Source organism: Magnolia sinica, chromosome 5, assembly GCF_029962835.1.
Source record: "Magnolia sinica isolate HGM2019 chromosome 5, MsV1, whole genome shotgun sequence".
NCBI lineage: Eukaryota > Viridiplantae > Streptophyta > Magnoliopsida > Magnoliales > Magnoliaceae > Magnolia > Magnolia sinica.
In genome coordinates this window covers 13,371,813-13,385,917 of record NC_080577.1, presented here as the reverse complement: position 1 = coordinate 13,385,917, position 14,105 = coordinate 13,371,813, and the positions used below count along the sequence as shown (strand labels likewise).

Genomic DNA, 14,105 nt, shown 5'->3' with positions numbered 1-14,105 from the left:
ATTCCATGAGCTGTGTATTAGATGAGGCGAAATGCAAGGAATTTGAGGTTTCACACACACGCACACACACACACGCACGCACGCACGCAAGTGCATCTCCACGTGGTAGGTGTGGTTTAGTGTTCATAGAAGATTTCTCTTTTTTAATTTTAAGATTTTTATTAGTGCATTGCTTGCATTGTTCTGTTTTGGCTTTAGTATGGATTTTCATCGGTGGATACGAGCTCTCTTAGCTTAGGGTGCTTTTGGTTGCATGGGCACCAACCATCATGAAATTTTATGATCAATCAGTTTAAATTCGGGGTAAATTTTCATGACATTTGGTGCAACCAAACACACCCTTAACCATATCCATACATGCATGTTTTTGATGATGTTTCACTTTTCTGGTGAGAGAAGACAACAGAAACTTAGTTGGAAAAGTAATGAACCCCAACCGATGGGAGTCATAAAATTAGTGTGCTTTCATTTACCATTTTCCAAAGGTGCCCATCCACCGCACATGGCAAAATGTGTGTCAGCCATTCCAAACTCTGTACCATGCACCAATCTGCGGATGGCACGTAGCATATTAAAAAAGAAAAAAAGATCTCACTGCTCAGGTGATCCAGAAGTCTGATGCTGCTACTAAATTTGCACCACTTGACACTTTTTCAAGCATCTGTGTAGGATATTTGTCCAGTGTAATTTTCAGGCTGCACTGTATCCATGGTGGGGGCATGTATTGTATATGCCATCACCATGTAGAATATGGTGGTGAAGACTATCTGTAGTATCCTCCCAACCACAGAGAAAAATGCTAGCACCACTCACCGCAAGCAGTTGCTGTGGACAAGCTGGTTGTTCATAGATTGCATGAAATCATCATTGCAACAGCTGCAACGGTATAAGCATGCAGGCATACTGTGGAAATGCAGATTGTTTGTGGATGCAAGGAATCTGCATTACTCTGCAACCCTCATAAAGGCAACCCATCAAGCCTCCAGCCTCCTGACTGAGAGGGCTTGAAGTTATAATACGGAAAACTAACAATGTAAAAATATACATAACTGCAGCAAAGTCTCCCATTCACTGATAGGTTAGAAGAACCAAATCTTTGCAGGAAACTGGCCATTGGAGTGACCTGGAAAAAAAAAAAAAAAAAACCCCATTCCGGCTCATTTCAATCATATAGTTGTATCAGGATGTTTCATTGCCTGTCTAAAATGTCGACCTACAATTCGAAATAAATTAGTCCACTGATGTGGCCGAAATGGACATCCGAATGGGCCTGATATTTTAGCTGAGGCATGGTCAATTTGACGTGATGACTCTTCAGCTGGACGGTTTGGATCCAACATGCATGGTCCATTCAAGCAGGAAAACAGGCTGCATCCAAACTGACCCTGAGCTATCTATCTCCTACGTCAAACAAAATGAAGAATCCGCACCGTCCTAGAGGATAATTTCTTAGGTTCACGTGCTTAAAAAGTGATAGGTCAAACAAATGAAGAATCCGCACCGTCCTATAGGATAATTTCTTAGGTTCGCATGCTAAGAAAGTGATAGGTCCTTCGGAACCGTCCTACAGGATAATTTCTTAGGTTCACGTGCTAAAAAGTGATAGGTCCATTGCTTGTAATTCACTTAAAAAAGAGTCCCCAGCGGTAGAATCCTGTAATGTCATTGTCTTGAAAGTTCCAATGGTGGTGGGATGCTTACCAAGCAATAAGATCCACTACATCTAGTTAGTTTTACACACTTGCCATGTATTTTATGCAGCCATCTAGATTCAAGCGGAAAGATGATGATGATTTTAAGGGAGTGAAAAACCAGCTAATTACAGCATCTGAGTCCCAATACAAAATATTACAGTCAGCTAAGGACACGATACATGAAGGCGAGCCATAACATCCAACTTAGCCCTTCTAAACACTACCGACACTGACTCACTCCAGTCTCGGAAGCATCAATTATTCCTTTCCCACACAAAAGCCCAAATACTGGCAAGAAACCCAAACGTTAATTCAGTTCCCAAACATGCAATTCTTTAAAAGATCAGAATTATTTTTTCTTCTTCAGGAAATCTATTCTAAAATAAAATCAACAATAAATCTGGCTACGAACCACCCTCAAAATAAATTTTTAATAATTAAACATCAAGAGAAGTATTTACAGAAGAACAAAAGAACTTTGGTTACCTGTGCAAAGAATGCTTTGACAATACTGTCAAAGAAGGGGCAGGGAGAGCAAAATAAACTAATGCCGTAAACTCAGTAGACTCAGTAGTTCAATAGAGAGTATTTCACGCGTAGAACAATCTTCCCCTTCTCCACCCCGAGCTTTGCCCCTGTCACCAACCAGTGCCCCGGCATATCTTGTGGCCCCTTTGACATCTCTGAGAAATCGACAATCTTTGCCAATTTCCCCAATTGACTTGAATTATCAGCCCTTCTATCGTCCGAATTGAGTCTCTCAGCCGAGGAGGATGAAGATGCATTATCGGGCCGCTGTGTATTGGTAGTAGAAGGGCTGTGATCCCATACGGATCTCCTCATGGTACAACCTGGTACTCTTGAGAACAAAAGTTTAAGGTATAGAACACTTTTGGCTCCAAAATCCCACACACCCAATTGAGCTCCTGTCACAATGTAAACGCCAGAGAGGTCTCCAATGCAAGTCTCCGTGTTCTCTATGGGCGCTGTGCTTACATGGGAGAAATTCTTCCACTTGATTGGTTCGAACCACCGGCTGTCTTGCTCCTCGGGGCCTTGCCACTTGGGTGGGCCGATTGCAACATGTGGGTTCCAATGGGGTTGAAGGATCTTCGGCAGGGACGCCAGGTGTTGCAGATGGATAGCGAGTCGGTTCTGCTTGCTCCCTTCTAGGCAGAGCCTGAGCCCGGTGACAGGTTTGCGACCAACTGATACCTGCATGAGCGTCGCAAATTGGATTAGTTACTAGAGATAGATTACATACCTTGGAGAGCTTTGTAGGCTTCTTTCATTTGCTCTTCCATTTTCTATGACTTTTATCTTGAGATGAAAGGACTTAAAAGGGACCTCAAAACCTTTCACACAAAAATGGTTAGGATTGACCAAGGCCATTAATGAGCTTCGTATGAGTTGCTCATATAGTATTGAAAAAAAGGAATACATGCTTTTGGGGTGGGGGCAGTGATTTCTTTGTATGGCATGGTGCAGGCAAGATCGAAGTGCAGAAAAAGTAGAAAATAAATCAAAGATCATCAATTACAGATGTAGAAGGACAGGATTGAGTTCATATATCAGTCAAATCAACATAATTTCAAATTTTCGATTTAACCTTCGCACTCTGTTGATTTAGCAAAAACTTGCTTTTTTATCATCATTACCATCTTCTTAGCCTTTTTCCCAATAAGTTACGCCCTCTCGGGATGAGAAATTGGGTGTGTTGTTAGAAAAAAGAAGGGTTGGGTGTGTTTGGACATTTCCATAAATCAAAGACATTTGGTCCTTGGCAATTACTAGAATATTGATATTCTATCCATTGCATAGTAATAGGATGTGTGCTAGTTGATGCCATGGTTGCTTGAGGGAAGATTATTGTCGAGCTTTCAGTGATTTCTTGAATGTTAATGTTAGTCAGTCATTTTGGCAGATGAAGTTGAAAATCTTCACTCACATAACGCTTAGCTTATCTTCCATCTATTTAAATGTTTGAAGGGAATGCCACTGGCTTTTAGGGGAAGGATGATGATGACAATAGTAACCTTACAAGATGACAAATGTGCTTGAAATGGCTTTCAAGGCTGATATTATAGAGGAAATGTTATCCGCACACGCATTTACACTTGCTTTTATGAACAAAAACTTAAGTCAATTTCAAGGAGCAAAAAACATCATTAGTTCTCGCAAATAGAAGTGGCCACCCATCACAGGTAGGGAGGGTCCCAATCCAAGAAAGGATCCATGGAACCCCCTATCTCAAGCAGAAGCGGCTAATGGGACCCCACAGTCTTCAAGGACTACAATTTGTGAGGACTAATGGGTGTGCTTTTGTAATATCTACTGTCAATGTCCAAACTCGTGTCATTGTTTTAAATAGAAAACAGCGTGTAGCATAGCGTTCATCCCTCTGAAGCATGAGGCTTAAGCTACATTGCATGTAGTGTAAACTACATGCTTCTTCTATATTTTTAATAAAGGTTGTGCTTGGTTGTGCCAAATATCACAATATTTAGCACCAAATTAGTCTGATTAATAATGAAATTTAATGACATTTGGTGAAACCAAACACAACCTAAAATAATAGGAAAAACAGGCAAAGATTAACGATAAATAGCAACTTAACTAATTTAATACAATTACTTATATTATTTTACTTATCTTACTAAAATCATTGAAATGACTAACTAATTTATATATTATTGAAAACATTAATTAATTTTAATGCTTAGTGTAAAATAACTTGAAGTGGCTGCTACATAGTGTGTACCACAGGCTATGTAGCATGTAGCATATGCAAAATTAGCATGTAGCATAGGCTACACATGACAAGCTATTTTCATAAGCTACATGGCATTAAGGCTAGGCTATGCTAAGCAGCGCAAGCTACAAACTACATAGCGAAGCTATTTAAAACATTACTTGGTGTCACTTTAGGAACTAGTATATCCTTTTGTAATTCTCAAGAAATGCCAATCTTTTTTCTAAATTACCATGTCATAAATGTTTTTTAATGAATGAGTATTTTGATCGTGGAAACTACCTGCTCAGAGCTGATGTAGAGCTTGGGACCCATCAAGCTGAATTGAAGGTGTGGGCACACAGGCTCCTTCCTCTGATGTCCTGGAAGATTATTTTGCTCTGGTGCCCAAACTCGTGGGATTTGAAACTCCAAGAAATACTGTAGCTCCTCTATAGGTGGCTTGTCTGGAAAAAATGAGAGAAGATTTTGCAAAGATCAAAATAGCAGCAGTATACATGGTATCAGCAATGCAATATTGTTTTACTCAAACAAAACATCCATGAAGTAGTCTGCTAAAGTGTGTGCAATGCACATTGGAGCTGCAAGTTGCGGTTAAAAGAAAATTTTAAATAATTCCCCAAGTTTTCATAGGACGATATGTGATTAAGATTTAAGGCTGACTGACAGGGATGGACTCAACAAAGAGAGCAAATTTACACCTATGAGATAGACGAATGAACAATGCTGAAGACTCATGACTTTTGGGTCAAAATGCATGACATGAAATGTATAACATCAAGAAAAAAAGAGAGATTCAATGTCTTAAACCAACTTGTCTGTGCCCAAAGTCCATTCTCGATCAAGGAAGAAAAGAGGCTCTCAAGGACTAGTGAAATATAACGCGATCCACGTGAATACAGGAGCCCAACTAATGGCCATTATATTGTTAATAGGAAAAGGAAGACCAATAAATATTAAGCAGATAAATGTTAAAATACATCCCTACAAATGAATATAAGAGAGAATGACAGTTCATATATCTCACTCCTCTTACAAACACATCCCACTGAGGTTAGAAAAAATGACAGTGGTAACTGAATATGACATCACGAGTCCCCAACAAACAAATATACCAGGCTACATCCATTGGCACACATCCACACATAATATGTAAAACAGCCGGTTCTTGAAATCATTCACCCAGCAAATATTTCAAGTTATTTGGTTTTTTAGACTTTACTAGGGTAGGGCACATGTGACGCACATAGAGCAAAGAGGGGATAGAGAGAGAAAAGGGAGAGAGAGTCTTCAGAGGGGAGAGAGGCGGAAGGAAAGGTGGGGCTACATGCATGTGAACATTATATGGAGGGAGAAAGAGAGGAGAACGGTTGGAGACCATCCTCACTATTTCCCTCATTGTGGCCCACTTGAGTCCGGGATTTGCCTAATTTTTGGACTGGTGTCCTAACATGAGCAGATGCAACAAACATATAGAGTTGATGTCACACAAGGGTGGGCAACACAAAGCCTTTGTCACACGTCCCTAATGAGATGCTGCTTCATGCAGGGTACATGCAGAGAAGAGAAGAGGTGTATGGGTCGGTGAAATCTCAACCACTCACTGCCAAGCAGCTACATTTTTATGACAAATTTACCCTCTCTTAACCGTGGTTGTGAAGACTAATTGTGAGGGCATAAATGTTCAAAGCTATTGGCATTATATATAGTAGATGTTAAGTGAAAGTCAAACTAATTGACAAATCTTTGCTGCAGTCTACACAAATATTTGTCGAGGTGTGCTTCAAACTAATGCCCTTTCAAGTAAAAGGTTAAACATCTGCCAAGAACTAAGATTGTTTTTCTCTAAAAAAAAAGGGTCAAAGTACTAAGATTTTCTGTATTGGGAGATAAACTGGGAACATCATTATTTCTCTGAAGAAAAAATAAATTAAAATAAAAAGGGTGTATCAAAATCCAATTTTAATCAGAAAAATGCAGGAATATGTAAGAAAGAGTGGTTTCTTAGTTTAAAGGGATCATCATATATCTAATAATGCATCAAACCAAAGCATCAATAGTAACCTTTTCATATGGAAGAGGTGTCACACTTCAAAGGACAAGACAATTGCATCGGAGTATTATTCAATTGCATTTCAAGATAAAAACAGTACGTCAAATCTTACACTCTAGATATAGGTTGATTGCACGAGCTAGATGTTTAATTCCAGGCAACCCATCCAGAAGAGAAACAATGGGCGAAAAGGTCATGTTGATGACATCAGGTGCTAACTGCACAGTGCTTGCCCAATAGGCATGACTCTGAACAAGGTCATCACCACCCCTCCTCCGAAATATGACTGTAACATCCTGCAGCAAAAAGTTTTTAAAAAGAGAGAAAAAAATCACCCAATGAAATGCTTACATACAACGGTAGAAAAATTGCCACTGAAAGATAGTAAAACAGTAATAGACATAGTTCTTTGTCAAAGCATTGCCAAGGTTAATCAGGTATGTTAACAAATAGGAACACTCCAGTGGCACCAGTACCCCCGTAGGCTTACAGTGCTACCGGGCAGATGTGGGGACCCAGTTATGTGTTCAAAGCATCCAAACTGTCCATAATATGCATCACCTCAGAAAACTCTCAGAGGCCACAACACAGGGAACATATTGGTAGGGAACGCCCATCACTGATTAGCTTTAAAGGCCCACTAGGTTGTGTATATATAATCAAGGCCATCCAGATCCTTCATCCATTCTAGATGAAGGGTCAGGCAAAAATTCAGGCTGTTTTTTCGCCACTCCCTGTGAAATTTAAGAGCGGGCATTCTTTCCTAGCTCATTATTCCCTTTTTCTTTGGCCCACCTTAGTTTTGATGAAGCTGAGCTATGGGTCATAGTGGTTTTCTGAGGTGACACATCTGATAGATGGGTTGTACATCACGTGGGCCCCACGTCTACCTGGTATCACTGTAAGCTTTCGGTGGTACCAGTACCACTAGAGCATACCCCATTAACAAAAATGAATAGCATGGCCTTCTGGAAATAACTAGCATAATCACAAATTCTTGAAATTTCATGAAATGCCCAAAAAGGAACATTTCAATGACATTTATAGACTGCTAGTGCTCCGTGAAGATAACCATGGTAATTTTATCAATAACAGCACCCACCTTAAAAACATCACGCCAAAAACTACCATCAATCAAATACAAAAAGAAAGAAAGAAAGAAAAATAATGAGAACTAAAGAAAGAAAGAAAAATACTGAGAACTTGCCTCCTTCCCACTTAGATATGGAACACCAGTAACCTGTGGGTGTATTTCTCGATTATTGAAAAGTGATGGATCTGTAACCTGTACATTTGGAGATATCAAGAAGCCAGTAATGGCATCTTACAGTGGCATATATAGCTTATACAAGTATTTCTTCATTGGAATGGAATATAGACACAGAAGAAGAAAAGGTAAACTTGCCTTGTCCTTATACTTGAGGGCACCGGAAAGAGGCTGGCTTTCCGAGTCAAGAAACCTTTGATCCCCGATGTCTTTTACGTAGTTCTCAATGTCCGATGCCGACAAAGGAGAAGACTGGTGCTGCTTGATATAAACCACATCTCGGCCGCCAATTGTTGCTGATGTAACGATATGCGTACCAAAATTTTCAATAAAGCTGAAAGAAGAGTACATGACGATGCTGATTAAAAGTTTGACAGCATCAACCTCCATCCAATTGAACTAATTACCTTCTCTTTAATATCGTAAGTAAAGCTGAGGAAAACGGGAGGCATGATTCCTCGGGTCTAGAAAACTAAAACCAAGGACTGTGCATGCTTGTCATGTCATAATATGGATCTAATGCATAAAAACACTTACCTTGCCAAGGAAGATGGCTCCCAAGCCTGTGGAACCGCACGCTTGATGTGATCTTGCAAAACTAGATGTGATTTTGACAGTTGAACCCTATATAGAGGGACAAAATATCCGTCCATGGCAAGGGATTTTGTAACAGAGGCATCGACTTGCCAAGAGCCAGTGAAATTGAACATGGCGTTAAAGCTTCCGAGAGGGATGGTTCCAGATATACCTGACTTCCTATTGAAATACTCTGCCATCTGGAGTCATACATCAATACCATAACGGCCATTTTCAGAAGTTATCATCAACATGTTATTTAAAAAACTGAACAATCACTCATCAACAAGACTTCTCTAAATTGAATAGAAAGTAGGTCCAATACATAGAGAAAATTGTATGGAGACACCATTACAACTGCTCTGCCCGATAAATACACCCATATTTCAACTATTGGTAAAATGATGGCACAAATTCGTATTGATGTATAACCAAGGCAGTATGGATTGGTGCATCTGTAAGATAGACTCAGAGAAGATAACAATTACCAAATTATTCACAATATTTTTCAGTTGTATTACCATTAATGTTACGGATTGGTAATACCATGAATGTTATAGAGATGCATGGTATTACATGTTGATCTCTATAAAAATAGAACTTTTATACATGGCATTCGTTAATTCAAAATAAACCACCTGAATTGTGGAACCCACTGTTGCTAACTCCCAGTCCCAAAATCAGATTGGTTGAACAATCCTAAACTCTAATTCTTGGACACTTGACCATTGGATATTTTCATTTTTAACCATCCGACAATTGTCCACCAATCCCAAAGTTAGATAATCAAATAAGCATAACTTTTTGTTCATAATACATCTAAATTGGGTCCCATAATTTGGACAGTATTTAGCTACTTCCATTCCCTGTATGCAACTTTTAAGTGCCTGTGTATCATCCATCGCACTCTGTTTGAGTATCAAAGATTTTCTCTACCCTTGACACTCCAGAAAGGCATTGTCTGGAGGAAATGATGTGCCAGTGGTACATCATGTTTTCATGTAATCACGATATACAGAGGGCTAATATCATATCAACAAATATTTACTATTGATAGTTGTCTACTTGTCTTCAATTGCTAAATGATGTCTACCAGTTAAATTTTTCAGAAACACCTTAGAATGTTAACTAGGTGAAGCTAACACTTTCTGATAAGGCCAAGTCCCAGAGGAAATACAGACTGGCTTGCTAAACCAACAGTAAGTGTTGCAAGCATCCAATCCCCCACAACCAAGGCCATTCCAGGAATGGCAACAACCATGCCCAAATGCTCAGATTCCTCCACGAACCAAAGTGCATATTGTTCATCCCTATTTCTGCCAACTCATACAAGAGTCAATCAAGGAAGGTTGCATGTAACCATCAGGGAGTTGCGTGATGTATTTGAAGATCTTTAGAGGTATGTGAAGAGGATTTTGCGGCAATACAACTGGTGTTTATCGAGCAGCGAAGTGGTAGAGCAAAAAGTAGTCGTGCTGAAGTAATTATTGGGCCAGATGGCAGGTTTAGAAGCAAGGAAAGCAAGTAGTGCCGAAACGGTTGTAGCAACCGTCAGAACGTGAGAAACATCCAAAGGGTCGCCTTAAGGCTATAAATAGCAAAGGAATTCAGCAGGAAGAATTGTCTCATACCAACGAAACTAAACCAAATCAAATTTATCTTTCAATTATCTGATATTTACATTCCTTAGTCTAACCCTTATCAGTCATTTACATTCCTTACTGTAATCCTTTACATTTACCTTCTATTTACATTACTTAGTGTAATCTGTAGCGGTAATCAAGTAGTCATTAACTTTAGTTGTAATTCGATTCTATGCTCTTACACTAGATTTAGTTCGAGTATCAAACAAAGTTCTTCATCCAAAGAAGTGTTCAGCAATAATTCTCTGTGGCTGACTGTAAGAATTTTCTTTTTATTTTGTCTATACTGAAGAGAAAAAGTCCTTTCGTATAGAAGACAAAGGTGTGACCCATTTTCAGAAGACAAACCCCACCCTCTAACTATCACCTGATTATCTTAAGCAACGTTGTGCAAGTGGCTGAATAAGCAACCGTTCTTATTAAAACTCGATCATATACGGTTGACTCCCGACGTATATGCCTATCTTGGAGCTTGGGGTCATAGTTGTTCAGCTTGAATTGAGCCGCACATTCAATTCTGACATGCCCGCACTAATCACATGACTAAGATTGAAATAACAGCAACACATATATAGATTTGATTCTAAACCATGAGGTATTAGACAATCCTTGGACCGGAAGGTTGTGTGGTACTGTCTGGGTTTTGAGTTCATAGAAGGAAAGCCCATGGTTCAAAGATCTGAAACATTAATACGACATGCCTCACCATATATGGACAAATAAGACAATGCACCCAACATCGTCCAGATTGGAAGATCCTAGCTGCACAACAGCCAGCATTTTCCTTGATAAAATGTGCTCTTTGCTTTGTTTCCGCTCTTAAAGTTTTATTTATCGGCCATTTATTGAAGGCTCTGTATTCTTCCAATATGAGGAATTTTCCATGCAGAGACAATTTGGACCAGTGCCCGTAATATCAACTGTTTGGATCACTGAACCATGGGCCTCACTTGCCCTTTTACAAACTGAAAACCTGAATGGTGCTGTAAAACGTTTGGCCCCAGGCATTGTATAATACATGGTTGCAAGTTGCAACCAGAAAATTTTGCCCAATTCTGAATTCATCGTAATCCTAACTTCCACGCTATTACTCTATTAAATAATAATAATAATAACAATAATAAATCAAATCCTTCCCTAACCTAGAGAATCCCTACTACCCCATGTTTGATTACAAGCCCAAATCAAACACAATTCGTGCCGCAACTGTTGTGGCATGGAAAAAGAAAAAAGCCCAAACAAAGCAATTCCCATTCAGATCAAATCCTAACAAGAACTAGCAAGTGATTCTTTTTTTTTTTTTTTAAAGAGCCAAGTCACGAAAACATTTGAACGCCAAAACCAGTATTTCCAGAAATACAAAAGCAAGTTCCATTGATAATTTAAAGGCCCCAGGAGTTCATATCCATATACGCAATCCATTTACATTAACGCCAAACAAGAATCAGATAAAAACTCACAAACAATCACATCAACATTCAACCCAAGACCACGAAAAATCCAAGAAACCGTAGAGACCCAGTTCATAATTTAAGCATCTAAACACACCCAAATCAGAAAACCTGAACAAGAAAATTCACCCGACAGCGAAATCGATCAAGCAGAAATCGGGAAGAACAAATCATCCGTTCTCCGTTTAAATTAGGAAAAAAAATAATCTGGAAACCAAAAAAAAAAAAGTAAAAATCCAACCCAAAACCACAAAAATCCAATAAACAAAATATACCCATTTCATAATTCAACCCCCAAAACAAACCCAAATAAAAAAACAAGACAAAAGAGGGAACAAGAATAAAAAATCAGACAGGGGAAAACGATAGGATATATATAAAGAAAAACAGCTACCTCATGGAAACTACAGACAGGGCTCATCTCTCGGAAGCACTTCTTCTCGCTAACGAATTCGATATCAGCTGGCACGCTGGGAAGAACAAATCCATCACCTATTGAAATCTCCCTCGTATTCTCTTCATCGACATGAATCAGACGAGAGCCAGCAGCTCCTTTGCAGTAGAGGAGACGGATGTCGGATGTAACATCGAAGCCTCGGCCGAGAGCCTGGATTGAATTGGAGAGGGTGGAGAGAGCAGCATCTGATGATGATGAATTCGAAGTTGGGATTTCCATGTCGTGATGAGAGAATACATGAGCTTGAGATTTACAGAAGAGAGAGAGAGAGAGAGAGAGAGAAGGTTGGTGTAGGAGTTCTAAGGAGGCTTTTGACTGAAATAACTATTTTTGAGCAGAAACGCGTTTTCTAAGGAAAGGATTCTGGGTTGACTGGTCTTATTTAAATTTAAGATTTGATGCTCCCGCACAGAGCGATAGATGATACGCAGGCGGCTGGAAACTGCTGATAAATTGCATACGTGAAATTATAGAGAAACCCAAAACTACTCTTATTTGGTTATCTGACCATTTGATTTGTGGACGGTTAGAAATGAAAAATATCATATGGTCTTATTTTGAAAACATGTGTCCACCAATCAGGGGTCAGGATTGTTCACCCAATCCGGATCGTATACTGCAACTTAGTGACAGTGGATTACACGAGTTAGTCGGTTTAATTGGAGTTAATATATTCGACTTGTGCCATTTCTTAGAGCCTCAGTATCAACATCGTGCGCAGCCCGAGTATCAAATAACTCCCAAGGTTCTAAAATCTCTCTAATGATATGCTAGCATACATCCCGATGTACTGTAACACAAGTTGGATTTGGGTTTTCTATATGGTCCAAGCCGTTCATATGATGGGCCTCACTTTGGATTTATGATACAAAGGAAGCTATCAGATTCAAAGGTAAAGGAGATCGTCCGTATTGGAAATATTCCAATCTTAAGATATATTATTTTTGAGGTGGATTCGTATGTGTGGGTTTTGGAAGTATCCGTCTGATCACCCCTTCCTTCGTGTTCTCCGCCTAACGCTCGCTGTGGAAACCAAAAATCATGCAACAAAGCTTACGTCAGACATAACTGAGGGAAGAAAATCATGTTTAGGACATTTAAATTCACGTGGTGTGGCCCACCTGGGTTTTAGAATGGACTGATTTTTTGGATTATCATCCATCCTAATTATATGCATCTGATGGATAGATTAGATGAGTTATACACAATATACTGACACCACAAATGGTGGGGAATATTTTATTGGTTGGGAGTGCCCTTTGAACTATTTTTTACTGGTGCCATACGAACCCACCTCTTTATTTATTTTCATATCCGACGTCCGTCACCAGGATCATCGTATAAACGGTTTGGATCATTGAAATATGACCTCAGATCCAACGGCTGATGTTTCGACGTATCTCGTCTCAGTACGCACGGATGCAATCTAGCGAGTTCTATTTACCTCCGTCGCGACCCAGGATCCAGTGTGTGTCGCTAGCCACTAGAGCCTACGTGCTTCGGTCAAATGATGATCGTAACCGTCCATTATATGTAATCAATGATACACGAGCCACCGTAAGAAACCAGGTCTAAAAAGGATATTTTTACCATTAATGTGAATAATTGAATTAATAACAATAAAAGATTTTTCATTGATTCAAATTCAACTCTAAAAATCAAAGGTGAGGATCAATTATGAAGTGTGATAACGTGAAAATGGTCTTTATCTAATAGTAGTTAGAATATGGACGGTTCAAATGATTGGAACATCTAGCATGTGGCCCCAATTGAATGACGACACATGCTAGAGCCTCAGTCGCGAGAGAGGTCAAATGAACTCTGTATTCCGTCGTACCGTGCCGACTACTTAATACGAATATAACCCATGTTCTAGATCTCTCATTAATGGCCTAGAAATAGACTTCTAACAGTCAGGAATATTTTTGTTGATGAAAATATCCGGTTCGTCCTCTTAGACCTTCGTATACCTGCACAGAGAGAGGACAAAGGAGACCCTGGCTTGAGCAGGGGACCCTCCGATGCCAGAGTCAGGCCTGGATTCTGGGTCTAAGTGTATTGAGGAGTTTTTAGAGAGAATTCTTTTCGTACCTCTCAAGGTGACAGGGGTCCCTCTTTTATAGCTGTTGGGGCATTTAATCGCACGAGGATTCTCTTCCTGATATTGTGCGCGGGATCTTCTCCTGGTATCACGGAGATAGGATCGTGCCCA

The 14,105-nt window shown here is 39.6% G+C and overlaps 1 protein-coding gene across 2 annotated transcripts; it reads right to left on the bottom strand.

Annotated features, from left to right (window-relative positions):
• Window positions 1-2,111: 2,111 nt before the first annotated feature.
• On the bottom strand, window positions 2,112-12,237 carry LOC131245488 (MACPF domain-containing protein CAD1). 2 transcript variants are annotated; one of them, XM_058244990.1, is made up of 7 exons: window positions 11,831-12,236; window positions 8,304-8,542; window positions 7,905-8,100; window positions 7,707-7,784; window positions 6,612-6,795; window positions 4,729-4,892; window positions 2,112-2,909 (listed from the first exon to the last, which is right to left on the bottom strand). In XM_058244990.1, exons 1-7 carry the CDS (start codon window positions 12,110-12,112, stop codon window positions 2,262-2,264), a joined length of 1,791 nt encoding a protein of 596 aa, XP_058100973.1. In that variant the 5' UTR covers window positions 12,113-12,236; the 3' UTR covers window positions 2,112-2,261. The 2 variants fall into 2 exon arrangements, with proteins under 2 accessions (XP_058100973.1, XP_058100974.1); XM_058244991.1 differs by lacking the exon at window positions 7,707-7,784 and having other exon boundaries at window positions 11,831-12,237.
• Between the last annotated feature and the right edge of the window lie 1,868 nt (window positions 12,238-14,105).

What these genes read in the sequence shown, in the direction of transcription:
- LOC131245488 (XM_058244990.1), bottom strand. Translation starts at nt 12,112, where the DNA reads ATGGAAATCCCAACTTCGAATTCATCATCATCAGATGCTGCTCTCTCC. An exon ending in CTGTCTGTAGTTTCCATGAG is followed by an intron (nt 8,543 to 11,830) that starts GTAGCTGTTTTT and finishes GTATGACTCCAG; the next exon opens with ATGGCAGAGTATTTCAATAG. An exon ending in AATCAACCTATATCTAGAGT is followed by an intron (nt 4,893 to 6,611) that starts GTAAGATTTGAC and finishes CATTTTTTCCAG; the next exon opens with ACAAGCCACCTATAGAGGAG.